The following is a 23,731-nucleotide window of genomic DNA, read 5'->3' on the forward strand; positions in this document are numbered from 1 at the left end:
GGCCAACAACAAGGAAAGAAAATATAGCAATCAGAGGGACAAATTTCACTGACATTCTGCAGTAGCCCACTTCCTAATTCCCTAAGCTTCTTTGGAAATACCCTTGTTAGTGTTCAGTTGCACTTTACCCGAATCTTGCCTTGTCCTGTCATCTGGACCAGGGGTTGTACTTTGTAACAAAATTTCATCAGTTTCACAAGCCAGCTTCATAACTCATGGTTGAAGCTGGCTTGTTTTGAAACTAACCAGAATTTGTTACAAACCACAGTCACTCATGCACAGTGCACTACAACATGGTTTAGAGGGACATGCTAACATGACCAGTGAATTGTGTTCAGCCCCCATCTCATTTAACTGTGGTTCACTATCATGACATAATATTAAGAAATGATAATAGTCCTAGGAATCCATTCTATTGTATGCACAGCTGTATGTTCATTCCTAAGCATTATTATCTAGGCATTCCTAGATCATACTGCTACAATTTTCGGCTACTTTAATCCAGCATTCTGCAACGGTTCCCTCCAGATGTTTTGGACTACAACTCCAGTGTTACTGTGCTGACTAGGGCTGATGGGAACTGCAGTCCAAAACATCTGAAGGGCACCAGGTTGGGGAAAGCTGCATCAATCTATTTTATTTATTTATTTATTTATTTATTACATTTGTATACCGCCCCATAGCCGAAGCTAAATAAATCAGTGATAACAAATCCAGGCATTCTATGGAATGATTGAGTCATAGAAGTTTAATCGTTAAATCTCCAACAGAACTAAATCAGGAGAGGTGGAGCATTCTCAAAAGCTTGCATCCTGATAAGCAAAGTATATTAGATTATATGAGAAAACCAGTCTGCTTTAGCCAGATGCTTTAAACCACAAACAGAGATCATGACTGCAATCTATCTGTGCTGAAACCCTAAAATGGATGCACATGGAACATAACTGTCAAAATAATAAATAAAAATTGGCTTCATATTTTACCTATCAATTAATTTAGTCTCTGTATTCATTTATTTTTTAAAAAATATTATTTCTTTACTTCTATAGCACCAGCTATGCACATGGCATTTCTAATTTTTAATTAATAATTAAATATATGTTTATTAAAGAAATGTTTATACAACATAACTGCAATAGTTCTATCCAATCACTAAAATATCGATCATAAATACAGTTTTAATATCTAAAGAATATAATTATATCAATACTTAAATGCAGTTTATATGGTAATAATCACATCATCAATCCTATCACCAATCACATCATCAATTAATCATTAACTAGAGTTAAATAATACTACATTCCTAAAAAAAATTAACTCACAATAATCTTTCCCCAGCTGATTGCTTCTTTTATTCACCTCACCACTGGCTCTTAAATTTCTCCCAATAAAAAATATGGATTTGCTGAATCTTGCAACTCGCTATCCCAATATGAAATGAAAGAATTATCTTGCTGGGTACCCTCTCTTACTTTGAATAAATTTATTAATTTAACCATGCATGTCGTATCCCAGATTGTACAGATCACAGAATCGCTCAACAGGGCTGGTGGTCTGGAGTCGCAACTGAGTTGGGCAGGCAGCAAGCTAATCATTAACTGGCAGGCGGACAAAGTAAGGTACGGAAGCAGAGAGGATACATTGATGAAAGCTGATATACTGAAGAAAGCAAGCAGAGGCCTCCTGTTAGCAGCTTGGTCCACATACCAAAGTATGGGATGGGGAATCTGTGGCTCTCTAGATGTTGCTCAATGGAAACCCCCTTCATCCCTGACCATTGGCCATGTTGGCAGGGACTGGAATCCAGCAACATCTGGAGGGCCACAAATTGCCCATCCCTGTACGAAAGACAAACTGCTCAGATTGAGGGCCAGACCCAAGTCTTTGAAGTGTCACAAGGCCAGGTGCCTTGTGTTAGCTAACAAAAGTTGAATCAGTAGATGTAGCATCTCATCTTGGAAAGATGCATTGGTGGCATAGCTGATAATCTCACAGGATCACAGAGTCGAGAATGCTTTGTAGGCCATCTAGTCCTTGATGCAGGCCTGTAGTTTAACCACCTGACAAGCTACCATAGCGGTGAAGGGAGTAGGGTGCTTGGGATTGGCTGCCAGTTTTAGATACCCACATAACATCTTACACAAGTAAAATTCAGTGCTTGAACTTCGGGGGGCAGGTATAACTGGGATGTCTTATCACTTTATAGCTATAAAAAAAAGTTCTGCTGGATTTCTTTCAAAAATACCCGCTCTGTTCTCATCTATATATCTTTACTCTTCCATGCAGGGCAGGTGCTGGCTTAAATAGGCCTGGCCTCCCTGCCTCCTGCATCATCACTTCAGTGCGTTAGCATGCTGCATGTACACACACTCACATGGCAAAGCGGGAGGTGGAGAGGCCAGGCCTATTTCAGACCGCACTGGCAGCATGGGGGCAGGGGGCTGTTGTCTGGGAGGGTGGAGCACCTGCTCCACAATCTGTGCCAGCATTGGGTCACGGAGCATGATTTGCAGCACATGTTAAGGCTGCAAATAGCCCAGGCTGCAAATCAGGCCCCATGACCCAAAGTTGGCATAGATCACGGAGCTCTACCCTCCCAGCCCAAGCCTCTAGATCAGCCTTTCCCCAACCAGTGTGCCTCCAGATGTTGTTGGACCACAACTCCCATCAGCCTCAGCCAGCATTGCCAATGGTCAGGAAAGATGGGAATTGTGGTCCAACAACATCTGGAGGCACAATGGTTGGGAAAGGCTGCTCTAGATTTAGGTATGGGCTCTTCTGAGCAGCAGGGGCCCTCGGGCCATTGCCTGATCTGGCCGCCTGCTGGCGCTGGGCCTGCTCCCATAAAATAAGTCTTCTCTAAGTAGAATCAAAGTCATTCCTCAAGTGCCAATTAGCAAGCTTAAACAGCATTGAAGACTTGTGAAGGAATTTTTGTTTTAAGTATATCGATAAATCATATGCAAGTAAGTTATGCATTTTAATTCTGTGACGTATCTTGAGATGCTGGTCCAAAACCACAGAAGACATCATTATATCAACAGTCTATCATCTCTACAATTACATGTTCCCACTTCATATGCCAGTTATTCGTTATAGATATAGAGGGTATATGGCCAGTTATCACTGACAGTGTTCTACAATGGAATTTTCACAAAATCTCAAGGCCATGAACAGACAACGCCTGCAATGGTTTATTTTGGCACATAAAGTCGAATAAATTATGCAGTTTTTGCATAATACTGTTTCTTCTCTAAATCCCTTTTCAAGCTCCAGACTGTTAACGAGAGGTTCGGTCTTAGGGGTAACAATATGTCCCTAGCAGCGTATTACTTTTCTGACTGGGTGGATTTTTCATTTAACGTTCAAGTGTATCCCCTAGTGCTCTCCTTGTTTAACGTTCCCAGTGCCTGAAAGAAACCTAAATTTGGCGTCCAGGAACACTTGCCTATAGTTCCAAATGTCTCTGGCATCCACACATACCAGGCCAACTGATTTCCCCTCCAGCCACTCTATAGAAGCTTATCCAGGCATCACAGGATATCCACAGCTTTTCCAAGGAGGCAGGCAAATGACTACACTATCACATGCACATCATGAACCCATTCATCTCGCTTCCAAGTTAGTCTGTTGTAGCAACAACAACAGAGTCTTGTGCCACCTCTTTGAGGTGCCACAAGACTCTTTGTTCCATCTATCTGAGTTTCTAATACTTGAGTCTCTCATTTATTTTTATTTATTTATTTCATTTAAGAATCACTTCCCATGAGGAGCATCCCCAAATATATATGCAGCTTAAAACAAAAACAGCACATACATAAAATCAATGCAGATCTAATTACAAGGATGTCAGCTGGCATAAAGATCTCTCATGTCACAGAAGGCTTATCCCACACACCAAGGTTCTTGGCAGTTTTGTGGGTTTTCCAGAAAACTCTGAATTGCAAATGGGATAATTTGTACAGGGCAATCCCTCTTGCAGGCTTCCCAGGGGCATCTGGCTGGCCACCATGAGAACAGGATGCTGGACTAGATGGGCCTTTGGCCCGGTCCAGCAGGGCTCTTATGTTCTTTAGCACTAAAACTCTTACCACAACAGCAGCGCCAGAGCTCTTTGGATGTGAATTAAATCTCTTTACCAAATCCCTGAAGATCACGTTTAGGTACCTCTCTGACTCTCTCAGCTTCTTCAAGTTATTAATTAATTTATTATTATTATTATTATTATTATTATTATTATTCCTCTTCGGATGCACACCTTAACGTGGTGAGGGGGTTTGAGTGTGTTGAAGAAGCTGAGAGCAAAGCAGTCAGGAGTCTCGACCAAGAGGCTAGACTCCTAGCAGGGGCACCCAAGGCGGAATGGTCAAAGCTGAAACACTAGACTAAGATGCATCCAGACTCAGAGGAAGGCAATGGTAAACCACCTGTGAATATTTCTTACCACGAAAACCCTATGAACAGAGTATCCAAAATGCAACACGAGATAGTGCTAGAAGATGAGACCCCCAGGTCAGAAGGCACTCACTGAGCTACTGGGGAAGAACAAAGGACAAGTACGAGTAGCGCTGTGACTAATGACGCAGCTGGGTCAAAGCCGAAAGGAAGCCCAGAGGCTAATGTGTACAGATGCGAAAGGAGAGTCCGGAGTTGTACGACGCACACAATAGGAACATGGAATGTGAGAAGCATGAACTAGGGAAAGTTAGAAATTGTCAAGCAAGAAATGGAACGCATCAACATTACAATACTTGGTGTGAGCGAACTAAAATGGATGGGAATGGGACATTTCCTATCAGGCAACTAAAAAATATTTTATGCAGGAAATGAGAAATTAAGAAGAAATGGGGTTGCTTTAATACTGAGAAGTGATGTAGCAAGAGCAATTACGAGCTACAACGCAAGGTCTGAGCGAGTGATATCAATGAGATTAAATGGGAAACCTATCAACATAACCATCATCCAAGTCTATGCTCCAACAGCAAACGCAGAAGAAGAAAAATTGGAGAGATTTTATGCAGAAGTACAGGAAGAAATTGATCAGACACCAAAACAAGATGTGCTGATAATCAGGGGGGATTGGAATGCAAAAGTAGGGAACAGAGAAGAATTAGGAATTGTGGGGAAATGGGGCCTAGGAGACAGAAACAAAGCAGGAGAAAGACTTATTGAATTCTGTGAAGCCAATAATTTGTTTCTTGCAAACACATTTTTTGAACAACTGAAAAGACGACTGTACACGTGGACATCACCAAATGGTCAATATAGGAATCAAATTGATTATATAATTGGTAGCAGAAGGTGGAGAAGTTCCATACTTTCTTCAAAAACAAGACCAGGAGCAGACTGCAGTACAGATCATGAACTGGTCATATCAAAAATCAGAGTAAAGCTAAAGAAGACCAACAAAGCAATCATAACGCCAAAATACAATTTAAATAACATCCCAGAAGCATATAAAGATCAAATAAGGAACAGGTTTGAGGCTTTAAACTTAGTTGACAGAGAACCAGAAGAACTTGTCTGGTTCAGAGTGGGAACCACGAGTCGGTGACGAGGGTGCAAGGAACTCTTGCTAATTTATTAATGTAATGGATACATCAAAGGCTGAGTGCCTCATAGAAAAGACTCTATGCTAACTCACTACAAGTCCCTAACTACCCTCCAGACATGCTCTGCAACGTGTGATGAAAGTTGACTCAGCGCCCCATTCACAGCGCGGCAGTCTTAAATAGGAGAGGTCTTGGAGCATAACCTCTCACTCCTTCGCACACACGCCCTCTGCCCTGTCCGCTTCTCTCTACGTCATGAGCATGGTGAAGGGGGGCGAGTCTCTATGGGCTCAAATGACAAAACAGCGTTCTCTTCTGCAGGCAGGGAAGCAGAGGGCTGGGAAGCATCGGGCATCTCCAGGATACTGCTTGGCACAGGAGGAGTTACTGCTCTTTCGGAATCCTCCCCTAATGGCTCCGTGGGGGTGCTTGATGGCTGAGCACTGTCCCATTGAGGGGCAGGGCCATCCGTGGGAACTGGCGGGGCAGCTAGCTCGATCTCTTCCTCAAGGTCTGGGCTAGGCTGAACAACAGCTGGATCGTCCATACCCAGTGACGGCTGAGGCGCCTGCAACTCATGCCTTCCCCCTCCTTGATCCTCAGGAGGCAGGCTGGGCTCAACACCCCTGGGCTCAACAGAACTATGGAATGAACTCAGAGATGTTATCAGAGAAGAATGCAAAAAGACAATACCTCTAGTTAAAAAGAAAGACCCCAATGGATGACTGAAGAAACTCTTCAAATGGTTAAAGAGAGAAGGAAAGCAAAAGCAAAAGGAGATAGAAACACAGTCAGAACCCTAAACGCAACAATACAGCAACTAGTACGTAGGGACAAAGAGAACTATTACAATAGTTACTTTATAGAAATAGAAGACAACAAAAAGGGTAGAACAAGAGCCCTGCTCCAAAAGATTAGAGAAATGAAAGGGAAATTTAAACCAAGAGTAGGGATGTTGAATAATCAACAGGGGAACACACTGAATGACTGAGATGAAATAAAAGGAAGATGGAAGCAATACACTGAAGAACTCTATAAAAGAGATACCAGGATGACAGATTCATTCACGGAGGAACCATATGATGAAGAACCAGAAATTTTAGAATGCAAGGTGAAAACTGCTCTTAAAACACTTGGAAGAAACAAATCACCAGGAATAGATGGCATACCAATAGAGTTGCTACAAGCTACTGAGACTGAATCAGCCCACATTTTGACTAAAATCTGTCAAGAAATATGGAAAACTAAACAATGGCCCACAGACTGGAAGCGTTTCATATACATCCTAATTCTAAAGAAAGGGGATTCCAGGGAATGCAGTAATTATCGGACTATTGCCTTAATATCTGCAAGTAAAGTAATGCTCAAGATTCTACAACAAAGGCTCTTGCCATATATGGACCGAGAAATGCCAGACGTCCAAGCTGGATTGAGAAAGGGAAGAGGTACAAGAGATCATCACAAACATATGTTGGATAATGGAACGGAACAAGGAATTTCAGAAGAAAATCACCCTGTCCTTTATAGATTACAGCAAAGCCTTTGACTGTGTAGATCATGGAAAACTATGGAATGCTTTAAAAGAAATGGGGGTGCCACCGCATCTGATTGTCCTGATGCGCAACCTATACTCTGCACAAGAGGCTACTGTAAGGACAGAATATGGAGAAACCAATTGGTTCCCCATCGGAAAGGGTGTGAGACAAGGGTGTATTTTATCACCCTATTTATTTAATCTGTACGCAGGATTGGACCAAGAAGAAGGAGGTGTGAAAATTGGAGGGAGAAATTTCAATAATTTAAGATATGCAGACGATACCATACTACTAGCAGAAACCAGTAATGATTTGAAATGAATGCTGATGAAAGTTAAACAGGAAAGCACAAAAGCAGGACTACAGCTGAATGTCAAAAAGACTAAAGTAATGACAACAGAAGATTTATGAAACTTTACAGTTGACAATGAGGACACTGAAGTCAAGGATTGTCAATATCTTGGCACAATCATTAACCAAAATGGAGACAATAGTCAAGAAATCAGAAGAAGGCTAGGACTGGGGAGGGCAGCTGTGAGAGAACTAGAAAAGGTCCTCAACTGTAAAGATGTATCACTGAACACTATAGTCAGGATCATTCAGACCATGGTATTTCCGATCTCTATGTATGGATGTGAAAGTTGGACAGTGAAAAAAGCTGATAAGAGAAAAATCAATGCATTTGAAATGTGGTGTTGGAGAAGAGCTTTGCGGATACCATGGACTGCAAAAAAGACCAATAATTGGGTGTTAGAACAAATTAAACCAGAACTATCATTAGAAGCTAAAATGATGAAACTGAGGTTATCATACTTTGGAAACATAACAAGAAGACACGATTCATTAGAAAAGATAATAATGCTTGGAAAAACAGAAGGAAGTAGAAAAAAAGGAAGGCCAAACAAGAGATGGATTGATTCCATAAAGGAAGCCACAGACCTGAACTTACAAGATCTGAACAGGGTGGTTCATGACAGATGCTCTTGGAGGTCACTGATTCATAGGGTCGCCATAAGTCGTAATCGACTTGGAGGCACATAACAACAAACAATTATTATTATTATTATTATTATTATTATTATTATTATTTACATTTGTATACCGCCCCATAGCCGAAGCTCTATGGCAGTGGTTCCCAACCTGGGGGCCAGGACCCACAGGGAGGCCGCGAAGTAATCCAGAGGGGGCCGTGAGCAGTAAAGAAATGAATTATTTATTAATTTTTAAAAAAAATCTTCACTCCCTCTACACTGTCTGCTTTCCACTGCCGCTGCAGATGGCACCTCCCCCTTGCTCCAAACAAGAGGGGAGGCCTTTTCTGAAGCGCCAGAGCTTCTTTCAGGCGCACTAAGGGCAGGCATCTGCCTATAAAATACATGGCAGATGCCAAAGGAGGCTGAGGGTGGAGCTACCAGGAAGAAGAGGGGATTACTATCACTGATTCTGATCTCCTTGCACTGCCGCTACTGGCAACACCCTTACTTAGAATGAGAGGAGAGGGCTTCTTGTGAAGCAAAAAGAAGCAAGCCTGCAAAGAAAGGCTGCTTTCCCCCTTGCTTCCTGGCAGCCAGCCTGCCTCCCTGGGGGGAGGGGGTCACAATTTTTTTTCAGGTTATAAAGGGGGTCCCGTGCTTATAAAGGTTGGGAACCACTGCTCTATGGGCTCTATGGGCGGTTTACAACAAATATACAAATTTAAAAACACTTTTTAAAAAAACACGTTAAAATGCCTGGAAGAAGAGGAAAGTCGTGACCTGGCGCCGAAAAGATAACAGTGTTGGTGCCAGGCGCACCTCGTCAGGGAGATCATTCCATAATTTGGGGGCCACCACTGAGAAAGCCCTCTCCCTTGTTGCCAAGTTGGCAAACTTGTCCTTGAAGGTACAGTCTTGCTCCCTGAAGTTCTGCAGCCCATTGCACCAAGTCAATAACCATAACAACTTCTGCCAAACTGCCAGTTTATACCTATGACACTGTCCAAAACATTCACCTATTAGCCATCTGACTACATCTTTTATGGGTTTCATTTAGTTTCAATTCTCTTTGGATTGGTTTACTATGCTTTTGGAGGGGGAGGGAGTTGTAAGCCAATGGGACGCTAAAATTAGGTTGGATGTATTTAGAGCCAGTAAGGTATAGTGTAGGGATGATGAACCTCAGAGCCAGGGGCCAAATATGATCCTCCAGATCTCCATTTGGTCTTCAGGACTCCCCCATGCCACACCCCCTTCCCAGGGCAACCCCTCACCAGCCCTGCTTCACACCCTTCTTCAGTATCTTTGCCTGGCTGGAATATGTCCTTGAACTCTGGCAATGCCTCTTGTTTGTCTGGATGGAGGACAGTGTGGAAGTAAAATAACTGGGATGTAGAGGATTTTGGGTATCTGAAAATATTGGTTCTGCCTGTGTCTGGGAAGTGTAAAAAACTGCTGAGCATGGGAAAACAACTGATAGACCAGATGGCTGAGCAAACATGCCTTTGTGTTTTCTTGTATGTCCTTGAAGCGCACTCTTTACGACAGTATAACCAGCTTCAAAGTGTTACAACTCTAGTTAGGCAAGTACTCCCTTAGCAACATGGCCCGGTACTCCCTAACAACCTGTCCAAGCAATTTACAGATAATCAGAATGCTCTGAATTGAGGGTAGACCTGAGGGTCGGGGAGGGGGGGTTGCTGTGGTCTATAGGAGCTCCATCTCCCTCTGCAAGCACCCTGTCCATGTGACTACTGGTCTGGAGTGTTTGCACCTTGTGTTGGGTCAGCAGGACAGACTGGGGATTCTGTTGGTGTACCGCCCACCCCGTTACCCAACAGACTCCCTAGCTGAGCTGACGGAGGTGGTCTCAGGTGTACTGCTATGATCCTCCACTCTGTTGCTTCTGGGGGATGTCAACATTCATGCCAAAGCCACCGTAACTGGGGCAGCTCTGGATTTCATGGTCTCCATGACGGCCATGGGACTGTCCCAACATGCCATCGGCCCAATACATGTAGCAGGGCATACTCTAGACTTGGTTTTTGCAACTGGACATGGAGATGGTGATCTGAATGTGGGGAGCCTTACATGAGTCCCTCTGTCATGGACAGATCACTGCTTGCTGAAGTTTAGACTTACAGTAGTTTTTCTCCTCTGCAAGGGTGGGGGACCTATTAAGATGGTCCGCCCCCAGAGACTAATGGATCCAGATGGTTTCCAAAGGGCTCTGGGGAGTTTTGCGGCTGATAGGGCTGGCGCTCCTGTTGAAACCCTCGTTGATCTGTGGAATACAGAAATGACCCGAGCAGTTGACATTATTGCTCCTGAGCTCCCTCTCCTGTGTAGAGCTCGTACGGTTCCATGGTATATCCCAGAGCTGAGAGTGATGAAACAATATAGGAGAAGCCTTGAGTGCCGATGGAGACAAACTCCTGGTGGATGCAATCAAACACTAATAAGTGTCTACGGCAGTGATTCTCAAACGGTGCGCCCAGGCACACTGGTGCGCCCTGAGAGGTGGCTAGGTGTGCCTCAAATATTATGAAAGTATATTTTAAAAATGAGAAGAAACCCATTTGTATAGGGTAAGTAATAGTTTTCTATAGTTTGTTATTTTTATTCATAGTTTAAAATATATTAATATATTTTTAATTTTGTACACGAAGTGCGCCATAAAATTTTTATATGTTTTACAGTGTGCCACAAACCAAAACAGTTTGAGAACCACTGGCCTACGGTAAGCTGTATTCAGGGGAAGCGAGGGCAGCAAAAAAATATTTTGCTGCCACTATTAAATCATCAATTTGCCGCCCAGCGGAGCTTTTCAGAGTTGTCAGGGGCTATTACATGCTGGCCCCGAGGATTTGGTAGAACCCTTTGAGACTCGCTGTAATGAATTTGCTAGGCACTTCCAGGATAAAATTTAGGCATCCGCCAGGACTTAGACTCCAGTGTTATAGCAGGTGAATCACGCGAGGTATCCAGAGCACAGCCTTGTCCTGGTTGCTTGGATGAGTTTCAGCGGGTACAGCTTAAGGACATTGATAAGGTGCTTGGACAGGTTAATGCAACCACTTCTGTGCTGGATCCTTGCCCTTCTTGGCTAATAAAAGCTAGCAGGGATAGAACAGCCAGCTGGGCCAGAGAAGTGATTAATGCCTCTTTGCGAGAGGGGGTGGTCCCGGGGCCCCTGAAAGAGGCGGTAGTGAGACCACTCCTGAAGAAATTTTCCCTGGACCCGGAAAATCTTAATAACTATAGGCCGGTAGCAAATGTTTCATTTCTGGGCAAGGTCCTTGAATGAGTGGTGGCAAGCCAGCTCCAGACACTCTTGGATAAGACCGATTATCTGGATCCATTTCAATTGGGTTTCAGGCCTGGTTTTGGCATGGAAACAGCCTTGGTCATCCTGTACAATGACCTTTGTCGGGAGAAAGACAGGGGAGTGTGACTCTGTTGATTCTCCTTGATCTCTCAGTGGCTGTCGATACCATTGACCATGGTATCCTTCTGGGAAGACTGGCTGAGTTGGGAGTGGGACTGCATGGCAGTGGTTCCTCTCCACTGGTGGGTCGATTCCAAAAGGTGGTGCTTGGGGAACACTGCTCGGCCCTGTGGATTCTCAAGTATGGAGTTCCACAGGGGTCAGTTGTCAATACCTGACAAAACGCCTCTCCCAACACGAACCCACCCGTACACTACACTCAACATCAAAGGTCCTCCTCCGGGTGCCTACTCCAAGGGAAGCTCGGAGGATGGCAACAAGGGAGAGGGCCTTCTCAGTGGTGGCCCCCAAATTATGGAATGATCTCCCTGATGAAGTTCACCTGGAGCCAACATTGTTATCTTTTTGGTGCCAGATCAAGACTTTCATTTTCTCCCAGGCATTGTAACAACATGTGGTCAGCTCTGACCCCAGGACTTTTAACTTGTTTATCTGTGCTTTATGGTTTTAAATTTTGTATGGTTTTAAAATTGTATATTTGTTTTAATGTTCAATGTTTTTAATTTTTGTAAACCGCCCAGAGAGCTTTGGCTATGGGGCGGTATATAAATGTAATAAATAAATAAATTAATTAAAAGAATTTCATGTGTGTTACACATGCTTGAAATGTGAGTTTCATCTGCTGAAGTCTTTCTTCTTTGAAAAACTATAAAGGCCTGTACCATTTTGTAGAGAGTCAGTCGCAATTTCTGCTTGGCTCTCCAGCACTGCATGCTTGGAATAAACTTGGAATCTACTTCAGTTATAAAAGCCTCTGAGTGAATTCCTCCACAACAGCGAGTGGTGTGTGAGTGTGTGTAGAAACTAGACTGCCATACGAAGGTAACATTCACATTAATTGCTCTGTCTAATTTTGCTTCATACCCTGTCCACCACCAGCAAGTTACCCCCAGAAGCTGACCCAGAAGGGAATGTGGCCCTTGGATTGAAAAAGATTCCCTACTCCTGGAGTAGTGGTTAGGGTGTCAGACTAGGACTGGGGAGATCTGGGTTCAAATCCCCACTGAGCTGTAAAGCTCAATAGGTGATTTTGGGTCACATCACTCTCTCTTTCATCCTAAGCTCCTCAGAGGGTGTTCTGAGGATAAAATGGGAGGAGAATCAAATGTGTGCTGCCTCAAGGTCCTCAGAGGAAAGGTGGAAGCCCAACTTTTATTAGCTGCTTGCAGCAAACTAGTACAGTCACCTAACTATCCTGCACCTTGGTCAGAGAGCCTGTCCTGTTCAATTGTTGAGTCTCTCTTTCTGTTCAAAGAGGCTAGAAGGAAGAGGCTCAGCGTCATACAACTGGTTACTCATTCCCAGTTCCTTAATTGCCTGAAAGTTCAAAACAGAACTCAATCAGTAAACATAATAAGGTGCAATGAGAGCCAGTGTGGCATAGTGGTTAAGGTGTTGGACTACAACCTGGGTTCGAATCCAAACAAAGCCACAAAGCTCACTGAGTGACCTTGGGCCAGTCAATGCCTCTCAGCCTCAGAGGGAGGCAATGGTAAACCCCCTCTGAACACTGCTTACCATGAAAACCCTATTCATAGGGTCACTATAAGTCGGAATCGACTTGAAGGCAATCCATTTCAATAAGGTGCAATAGCCTTTACCATGTATCTCCATGACTGGCAGACTGTTCCCTTTGAGACGCACAATAATTATCTCCAGTCAAAACTGTAGTTTTCCCACAACACTCATTAATGTGGGATGACTCCAGATGACAATTACAAATAAGACGCCACAGATGTGCACCACACAGTAAGCTTTTGGCCAGCCAGTGGCAGTGGGTGGCTCCATGTCTGTGAGGCAGTGGAATCTGCTCTGGGTTTTAGTTTGAACTTTCAAGGAACTGACCAAGGTGCTTAAGTGTGACCTCACCTCTCTCCCTCTCAGGAACTGGCAGCAATGCTTGGTGTTGGGAAGGTGGGTGAGCAATGCCACCCTGCCTGTGCCATCCACTGCTGGTTTTAGAATGGTGTGAATGGCCTAGAGAACACAGTTGGATATGTGACACAACTTGGGAAGCTTGCTTGATCCTACATTCATACAACGAGGTCTAACAAATTATAGCACTTGCCTATTTCTTACAGGCATATAAGCAAGCCAGTTTATGAGTAGTCAGGCTCACACTACACTTAATAGTAGATGTATTTGTCTAAACTCAGTGTCTGCCCCAATCATATGGGGTCATGGGGATAAAGGTTCTATTTTCAAATCAAAAGGACATGTGGTGGTCCTGGTGGGGCGCTAATCCCCCCCATGTGTGATTTACTACCCACCAATTCTGGTTTACACAGAAGCCTTATACAGTTTGGGACCAGGATACCTGAAAGACTGTCTTATCCCTTATATACCCAGTTGATCACTGCGTTCTGCAGGTGAGGACTCCTGCAGATACCATCTTATCAGGAGGTCCGTTCTGCACAACATAGGAAGTGGACCTTTAGCATAGCATATCCTTTGGAATTCCCTCCCCTTAAATATTAGACAGGAGCCATCTGTGTTATCTTTTTGGCGCCTACTGATGCCCTTCTTCTTTCAACAAGCCTTTTAAGTAGAGACCTTATCCCAGGCTGCATCTGTGTTGGAACTGCTTTTTAGCATGTTTGTAAAGCTTTTTTTAAAAAATATGTTTTTATAGATGTTTTGTTGTAATATTCTAAAGTCTGTTTTTAAGATGTTTTAGAGTGTTTTTAGTGTTTTTCTTTGCTGCCCTGGGCTCCTTCTGGGAAGAAGAGTGGGATATAAAATAAATAAATAAATATGTTTCTCCAGCTTTTCTCATCTGAGCTCCGGCATCAGAAGTAAGCTTCAGGCAGGTGGGGAGCAACTGCGGGGAGACACTATGGCAAGAATGGGAATGTCAGGCCCAAGGGTCAAATGCGGCCCTCCAGGCCTCTCTCTCTGGCCCTTGGAACTCTCCTCAGGCCACACCCCTCACTAGCCTTGCTCCACAGCCTCCTCCATTTCTTCTGCCTGGCTGGAACGTGTCCTTGAATTGTGATAATGCCATTTCCCTGCCTGGATAGAGAGATGTTTGTGTTGAAACCGCTGACTTTTGCATGGCTAGACTGTAGCCTACTGGGCAAAGATAAGAGCCAGATCTGTCCCACTACTGGACCCTGGAAGGTTGCCCATGATGGAATGTGGCCCTTGGGCTGAAAAAGGTTCCTCACCCCCTGGGCTATGAGGAAGTAAGCAGCAGGCATGGCGAAGGCTGAGCTCCCCTCACCTGCACACCTCTTTCACTTGAAAAATCAACCCCCAACCCAGTCCTTATAAGTGACTGGGGCAGATCCAGATATAATTCAATGGATCTGCCACCATCACTTATAGCGCGAGCCCCAGATTTTGTAATTAATCTAATCTTAATTATATTAATGTAGGAGACCTCCTCCCACCGCTGAATGTATATAACTAAACATCACACTAACAAGTGATTCTGAAATCCGTGTATTTACTCTAATTTTTCATAAACATGTTTTACAAGCTGCTTGTCTCCCACTTGCTTGTTTTTGCTAAATTGATGAGCATATTACTGAACAAATACAAGAGTCAGGAATCCATGTGCTCTGCCCTCCCCATAGCTACTTCCACAAAATGTCTTTGTTATTTATGGAATACTCAATGGGATCTCGCCAAGGTTGAGGGGGAAGAGCCTCTCTATTCAGCAGGACCAAAAGAAAACATCCCTTATACTCCTAACATATGCAGAGTCACTATGAAAAAATGAAAGGTTAGGCATAAGATTTGTGGCTCTCCATTCACCATTTCCTTTTGGGTATGCTCATGGTGTCTTTGCATTCTTAAAATGAAGTATCCTGAAAAGGAGGCCAATTTCTAATTATGTAATACAACAATAACAACAGGGGAGGCTTAAGTAGAACAAGAGATGTCCTTGGCTTGAACAAAAAGTTACATTTCTTCACTTCATTGACCACCATACTTAATGGTTTACTGTAAACACAGCTTTCTGGGCTGTGTGACTCCTCCCTATTCATGCACGCAAGAACAAACCGCAATTCCTGGTTCAGGGTTATGTCTGATCCAATGATTCTATGTTCTTTTGCTTCCAACAAAAAATGATCAGAACACACCTTAGGTACAGATCATGATTTGTTGGGAGCAGAACAAACCATGATCACTGGTTTTGACAAAATGCATGAACTGGGAGGAGCAGGGGAAGGGGAGCCCAGTGGGTGTGATTCACACAGTGTGTAGGGAACTCTCGTGGCTCTTGATGTGCAATTCAGAGATAGGGGTGACGTGCAGGAGAGATTGGAAGGGGTGTTTAGCCCTTCTCTAGCCTATCCCTGCAGCTTCTAGTTGCCTCTGCTTTTCCCCACTTGCCAGGAAAACATGTCCTCAGATGTCCTGCTGGGGGGAGAGATATTGCAAGAAAAAAGCTAGGAGAAGGAGGGAAAAGTGAAACACCCACCCTGCATCTGCCACTTCTCTGCTGCAAATGCCCCTCTCTTGTGTCATGTTTTGACATCAAACAGACCGGTGGAAATAGCATGCTTGCTGCCAAACATCTAGTCCCAGCTTTAGTTAGCAATTTCTGGTGCACAGTGCACTTTGAAAATGCTAATGGAACGAAGACAGTTTGTCCAGTATAAGCAGTGGACTATAAACGAAGCAGCCTTAGTCATTGTCATGCATAGCAAAGTGTTGCCAACTTTTTAACCCAATATAAGTGTCTGCCTGTGTTAAAGTATCGCATAAGTAGAGAGGACTGTTTGTTGTTATGTGCCTTCAAGTTGACTACGATTTATGGTGACCCTATGAATCAGCGACCTCCAACAGCATCTGTCATGAGCCACCCTGTTCAGATCTTGTAAGTTCAGGTCTGTGGCTTCCTTTATGGAATCAATCCATCTCCCGTTTGCCCTTCCTCTTCTTCTACTCCCTTCTGTTTTTCCCAGCATCACTGTCTTTTCTAGTGAATCATGTCTCCTCTTTATATGTCCAAAGTATGATAACCTCAGTTCCATCATTTTAGCTTCTAATGATAGTTGTGGTTTAATTTGTTCTAAAACCCAATTATTGGTCTTTTTCGCAGTTCATGGTATGCGCAAAGCTCTCCTCCAACACCACATTTCAAATGAGTTGATTTTTCTCTTATCCACTTTTTTCACTGTCCAACTTTCACATCCATACATGGAGATCGGGAATACCATGGTCTGAATGATCCTGACTTTAGTGTTCAGTGATATATCCCTGCATTTGAGGAGCGGACTGTGCTATCTATATTTATTTATTAATCAATCAAGATACCACTTGAACAAGAGTTTAATGCAGGCAGAGTTCCTGCCTAGGCTACCCGTGCTAGCATTGTGGTTTCTTCTTGGGGTAAGAATTGGTGGAGCACTAATGTGTGTCTTGTCCCCTGTGATGGAGCTTTAGTGACCTTGTAAACATCTGCACAAACGGAAACCTTTCATTCAGACATTCATGATTTAGGGGTTGGGTGCAGGGAAACACACAGCTGCTAACATCTCTATTGCTTACTCTACCTCACTCCCAAAATGGTGCAGGAGGGTTATCTCAGCATTTGCCCTCACTGCATCCTGCAAGCTGGTTTTTCTACAGTGACAGAGAAGCAAATTTCTGTCTGCTGTACAACAGTGTAATATCAGAATATTTAAATCATAGAACAGTAGAGTTGGTAGGGGCCTATAAGGCCATCGAGTCCAACCCCCCGCTCAATGCAGGAATCCAACTTAAAGCATAAATGTTCAACTGTAGCTTCAAAAGAAGCACACATTTATAGACATCATCTAAATCCCATTGTATTTTATGGGCAACACTTTTACTGATGGTAATGACTGTGGATTCTATCACACGTTATTTGTGGGAAGGCTCCCTCCAAGGTCATTCAGATATCTTGCTCTGAAACTACAGGAAATTGACTGTGTGACACTGTTAGGGTAAGATATGTGACAGAAAACCGAGTTAGTTTCCGGTACTCCTGTGATTTAGGGCATTCATTTTACTCTCTACGGGCATTTGTTGCATTGCAGTGCTTGCATTTTTTTAAAGGAGATGTGGATGGAATCCATCAAATGCTAGATGTGTACATGATCAGGAATAACTATGAGCCAGGGTATTTTTTAAATAAGTATCGCCAAGGCAGCTGTGCAGTCAGCCTTTGTGGTGTCTCTCGTATAACAGATGACATGCACAGGTAATGAACAACCCAGAGGTATCTGAAGTTTCATTCTGGAGAATATCCCAACCCCCATTCATTGTAAATCTGGCTCCACGTCCTTCTACCCCTGCTGAACTCAAAGGAGTCCAAAAGCCATCAGGCTATGACCTACCAGAGAACAACTTCCTATGCTGAATAAAAACAGGAAACACCACAAAAGATTAGAGTCTTGCTGATATTGTGACAAAAGCTCCAAACAAGAACTACTTGTAACGGAGGGAAAACTAGTAAAAAGAGGCACAGAAAATGTTAACGCATTCATCATCTATATGGACAGGTAATAAAATTTTGAATGAGCCAGTTTTTGAAGAAAATACAAGGAGGGGGAGGAATGGAGGAAAATCCTAGTAAGTTCCTTCACTGGCAAAGCTAAACAAAGAAGCAGAAAATGGAAATGAGAGGGGCTCTCAGAGGCGGGAACATTAATTTCTGAATCAGTAGCACAGGAAGACAGGAAACTCTGGAGTTAACTCTTTCTTGTTGTATTATCTGCAGCATTTCTTGTATGGGAATTCCCTTTTATTTTTAAAAAAACCCTCTTAAATGAGGCATGCTGAAAGACATTCCTTTGAGTATATTGCCTTGTCACCTGATCATATAGGCCACTTTAGTATTCCCAAGAGACAGCTACTACAGTTATCTGCATCACAGCAACAGCTTGTGTTGAATAGTTGGCTGTCTATTCTTAGCAATCGCATAATGGACACTAGCCTGCCTCACACAGTCCAGGGGCAATGACCTGGAACTACAAGCACGCATGCATGCAGGCATGTGATAAATGGGAGGAAAAGAGCATGCCACACGTATCAGTGGAGGGATCGTTGCCTGTGTTATAAAGCACTAGTAAGCTTTGCTAATACTGATCACAATAAGATGAATACAGTCAAAGGAGCACTGGGATGTGTTGCATTCAGAGCATAGCTCTGGAAATGAGGGTTCCGACTTACCGCCTCTGTATACAGCTCACCCACAATCAACCCTGTGCTATGATCACATGGAAAGGACCATAGCAACAAAAATGCTTCGAAAAAATGAGGGACCTCAATCCTTTCTAAATCATCTTCTAAAAATTATCTGTTCCAGTTGCTTTCTTGAGCAGCAACAGGAGGAAATGTTGAAAGAGAGAGCCAAACTCTGAAGAAAAACGAGCCTTCAGAATGCTTCATATAAATATGTTAACTTTCTGTCACAGCAACAGCTTGTGTTGAATAGCTGGTTGTTACAACAATCCTGAAAGGAAGGTCAGCATTATTATCGCCATGCTATAGATGGAAGACTGAGGCAAAGGGATTAATGGCTTCCTTAAAGCCCCCTACTGAGATCATGGCAGAGGTGAGAATCGCACTTCCTGATTGGCTCGGACTCTAAAGCTGCTACACTGTACCTGGTCTGCGTATGCATACATCTATACAAAACAGTCCAAGGAAGCCTTCCCCAACTTTTGGGTCCCCAGATGTTGCTGGATTACAACTCCCATCAGCCCCAGCCAGCATGGCCAATGGTCAGGAATTATGGGAACTGTAGTCCAGCAAAGTCTGGGGACCCAAAGGTTGGGAAAGGCTGGTCTACAGTACATTAAAACTCTGCAGTCCAGATTTCCACTATTCAGTCATTCACAGCAACGTAACACAGTCATTCACAGACTGCATAGAAAGCCATTCTCATTTCATACCACTTTCCATTATGTAATACTGAGAACAGAAAAGGTGCATAGCAGACTCCCTAACAGCATATGAAAAAAAAGCAAAACCTGAGTTGTAGCCACTTAAGCCACACTCAAGAGTAGACCTATTGGACTAACTTAAGTCTACTCTGATCTAGTCAGATACAACCCCTTTTGTTTTTAAATTTTTTGTGAACTACCTTGGGAAGGATTTTTTTCGTTGTTGTTTTTTTTGCCCTGAAAGGGAGGGTACAAATTTATTAAATAAATAAATCTGTCACAGACGAAACAAAGTGAGAGATTGAGGTGAGTCCTTAGTTCAGAGAAGAGCAAAACTGGAAGGGGATAAACCAGGATTTCAAAGATTACTGGCACTGTGCAGTTTGGTGACACTGAAGCGAAAAAGATGTATGTATTACTGAAGAATAAAATACACATTTGCTGGAGGATACCAAACCCATGTGCCTACTAGAGAAATCACATTTTTCCCAGTGCATCTACTGCTGTATGTGGTGCTAGGCATATTATGCTTTCAAGAGTGTCATGAACACCTACTGGCTAGTGCTTGTGGCATCACTGATGACAATACATTCTTCTCATGTCCTCATCTTTTCAGCATCCTTTTAAAAAATAGTTCTTTTGAAATAATCTTTACTTCTTTATTGCGTATATATGTGTTCATAGCCTGAGTGCTTCCTAGCGTACCACTGCAGTCGTAGAGCTCAAGTAGGGGAAAGCTGATAAACACCTGCATAGCTATCCCCTCCGCCATAATTTCCATGCATCCTCTGTCTTTTTAACACATAGTTCTCCAGGCATTGAACATACAGGCCCCAACGCAATGCAAATCAATGGGTTAGGTTTAACTTTTAACATATGCAAAGGAGAGGATCCTCATCTATCAAGGCAGCAACCTGAGAAAGGAAACAATAATGCCAAACAGTTGTAGCAGGGAGTGGAATGAAAAGAGTAACCGAATTCTACAAGGAACTGGAATGGGTTTGATTGGGATGCTGGAGCCCTGGATTCAAGTTGCATTCCTGCTAATGACTGCCTGTTTGGCCTTGGGGAAGTTGTTCTCTCTCAGCTTCAGGTTCCCTTCCATAAAACAGGAACAACTATAGCCCAAACCAGAGGGCTATTGTGAGGCCAAGTCACACAAATGCACTGCAATCCCTATGCACACTCAAGGTGCACAGAGGTGTACTTGAAAGCACCCTGCAAACAAGGCTATGTCTAGATGGCAGTCTCTGGCTACTTCCAGAAGACCTGTTTATGGAGCCTTCCTCCCAATTTGTTTGCCGGGACATTAGGCAACATTGGCTAGGTAATGAGTACTCATTCTGATTTGACTGTGGGGAGGTTAGACAAGGCTGTGTCAAAGTACCTGTTATCTCACACTTCCCTTCATGTTCCTTACTGCAAAAAGTCTGATCTTTTTGCAAAAGACCACCCAATCGTCTAAAATGGAGCAATCTGAATTTGTCCGTAGGGGATTGAATCCCACCAGAAAATGACAATAGTCTGCAAGTGCCCCCCCCGGGTTTTTTAAAACTCTAAGGTTAGAAATAGGGATGAGGCAGAGATGCCAAATGACACAAAGGCTCCAAGCAACAGCTTCTAACTTATGAGTGGATCCCGATTTGGTAGCCCATTCGGACACAATCCCGCGCGGATGGCGGCGCGCATCTTCAGCCCCCACGCCCTTTCTCCGGAAGAGCGGCTTGCTCAAAACCTCCGCCGTTCCCCCTTTTCCCTAACCCGCTACGCCACAGAGCGCAGAGAGGCGCGTCCCAAGAACCTTTCAAAGAGGCATTGGGACGCACCGCTGGAGTTGCGCGCTGCTTAGTCCGTCCAGGCGTCGCTTCTTCCGCGGGAGGAGCCTCGCCTGCGCCTGGAAGGGTCTCTGACTAGCGGGAGGCACGAGGTTCTTTCCCCCTCGAGATGATTCCCTGCCCGGGGTGTCCTCCCGGCCCCGCGCGCCCTCCTCACCTCTCTCGCCGCCCTGGATGGCGCGCACCACGTCGTCCGTGTACTTGCCGCTCTCGTCGAAGGCGAAGTCGTCCATGTGGAGGCCAGCTTCTCGGAATACCACGTGGACGCCCTCGGCGGCGAAGAAGCAGCTGCGCTGCTCCTTGTCTTCGTGGTAGACCAGCATGACCCGATTCCACTTGTGGTGCCGGAAGAGCGCCAGGAACATCTCGCCCATCTTGGCGTAGCCCGGAGCGACCCGGGTCAGGTGCGAGTATTCGCCCGTCTTCGTGCTGAAGCCGGCAGCCAACGCGCCGGCCGAGATCATGGGCAGGTTCCAGTGGGAGGCCAGGCGCGCTACCGGCGCGGCCGCGTATTCGCAGACGGGCCCCAGCAGCAGGTCCGGCCACTGCCCGCTCAAGGCGACCATATCCACCAGGCTGAACAACGCCCCATTGCCGCAATCCGAGTCGTGGTAGAAGAGCCGGAAAGTGTGGCCCGCTGGCAGAAGCGTCGCGTTCGCCTCCAGGCTCCGCACCGCGTACTCGATGGCCGGCCGGACCCGCGCCAGGGAAAACGGGTACGCGTTGTCCTTGGGGAGCAGCACCAGCACCCGCAGCGCTTGATCCTCGCGCGCTTCCTCCTGCTGTTCCACGCCCGGGCGGCGGCGGCTGCTGCTGCTGTTACTCCCGCCTGCGAGGAGCAGCCAAGCCAGCAGGCTGCAAGCAAAGAAACTCAGGAAGAGAAAGGAGGGCATGGCTGCGGTGCGACGAGGGGGAAAGGGCGCCTGGATGTGCCCTGCGCGGGAAATGTAACTGCGTCCAAAAAGGTGCCGAGAGTAAAGCGCAATCAAGCTCGGCAAAGTTTGTATGGATCCAAGAAAAGGGGGCGGCTCGTCTTTACTCCCCCCTCCCCCGTTTTCACTCTTCTTGAGGTCTAGTAGTGAATATGTCGCTTTTTTATTTTTAAAGGTGGGGGAGGGATGTTTTGCAACTCAACTCCAACTCTCCCGCGACTTGTCCCTGGTGCGGCGGTGGTGATGGGGGCGAAAGCGGCATCTCCGCCTCCTCCGCCGCCGCCTCCTCGTTCTTCGTCCTCCTCCCCCTCCTCGTCCTCCTCCGCCGCCCCCGTCCCCAGCTTCTCTGCCTCCCGAGTGATCTTCTAGGTGGACCTCCGTTGATCCTCCTGGTCGCATAGCCTCCGCTTAAATAGTGTGGCGGCAGCCCGCGCGCCTGGTCGCCGCACACATGGCGCTGCGAGGCCGGGGTTGTGCTGGAGGTGGGGGGGGGTGGATGGGTGGGAGGAGACACTCACTAACGCCCCTTGCCCGCTGGTGGCTCCTCCTCCTCCCCCCCGGGTCGCTTCCGCAGCCACACGCCCTCTCGCTCTTCCGCTTGGGACTCCTGGAACGCGAGAGTCCCTGTGGGCAAATGTCAAGAAAAAAGGCAGCCGCGAGCCCCCTTTTCCCCAGGAAGGGTGCGGGTGGGTGGTGCAGCCTTCCTGGGTGTCCCGAGGGCCTGCAGATTCAAGATGTTGCGATCCTGGGCGCGCTCGCTTGGAATCAAGGCGGCGGCCCCACTGGACCCAGTAGGACTTTGCTTCCGTGCGCAGGCATGGGCGCTAGACTGAACGAGCGAATGCTTGAACAAGTGGCGCTTTGCTCAGCGGCATGGATGCATTGGGGGGTGTGTGCCAGGCTTACATGCGGCGTTGTATGCAAAAGTCTGGGTTTTAAAGAGGGATCTGCTCACGCAAGGAGGTTTCTCTCTCTTTCGTCGCCCCCCCCCCCTTTGAACTGTCTCCTGCTTCACACACTGCCGGGGCTGGTTGCTGGCCTGTTTATCGGCTGTGCAAAAAGGGCAGGCATACAGCCTGGAGATGTATGTAAGTCTCTAACCGAGGAACAAACGGCCAACGCGCAGGGCTGGCGAGGAAGTACCCAAAGAGCTCGCAGAGGTATGGAAAGCTAAGACTCCAGAGCTATACATTACAGCTGGGACATGAGGGCTAGAAACTTGCTCTTCTTTCAAGAATGTAATCTTTGCATCAAGAGCATGCAACACATGAATGTTTGTGCTGGAGATACGTACACACTTCAGTCCTTTGCATTCAGGAAAGTTCTGGATTAATTTAAGCACTCAGGTCCTGGTTGGGGGCTTCCCATAAGCATCTGGATGGCCACTGTGAAAACAGGATGCTGGATTAAATGGGCCACTGGCCTGATCCAGCAGGCTCTTTTTATGTTCTTAATTTCAGTGACTTTGGAATCTTATTTGGAAATATTACAAAATATCTATATGTGATAGCAATTGTATTTCATTTT

At 45.3% G+C, this 23,731-nt stretch overlaps 1 protein-coding gene across 2 annotated transcripts in view; it reads right to left on the minus strand.

Moving 5' to 3' along the window:
- The window catches only part of NPR3 (natriuretic peptide receptor 3), an 81,048-nt gene extending 58,368 nt beyond the window's left edge, over positions 1-22,680 (minus strand). For both annotated transcript variants that reach the window (XM_061615878.1, XM_061615868.1), the window contains exon 1: positions 21,430-22,680. In XM_061615878.1, the coding sequence (XP_061471862.1) occupies positions 21,430-22,165 (736 nt within the window). In that variant the 5' untranslated portion in view covers positions 22,166-22,680. The remainder of the gene's footprint in view (positions 1-21,429) is intronic.
- Positions 22,681-23,731: the final 1,051 nt, after the last annotated feature.

This window comes from Rhineura floridana, chromosome 1, assembly GCF_030035675.1.
Source record: "Rhineura floridana isolate rRhiFlo1 chromosome 1, rRhiFlo1.hap2, whole genome shotgun sequence".
Taxonomy (NCBI): Eukaryota; Metazoa; Chordata; class Lepidosauria; order Squamata; family Rhineuridae; genus Rhineura; species Rhineura floridana.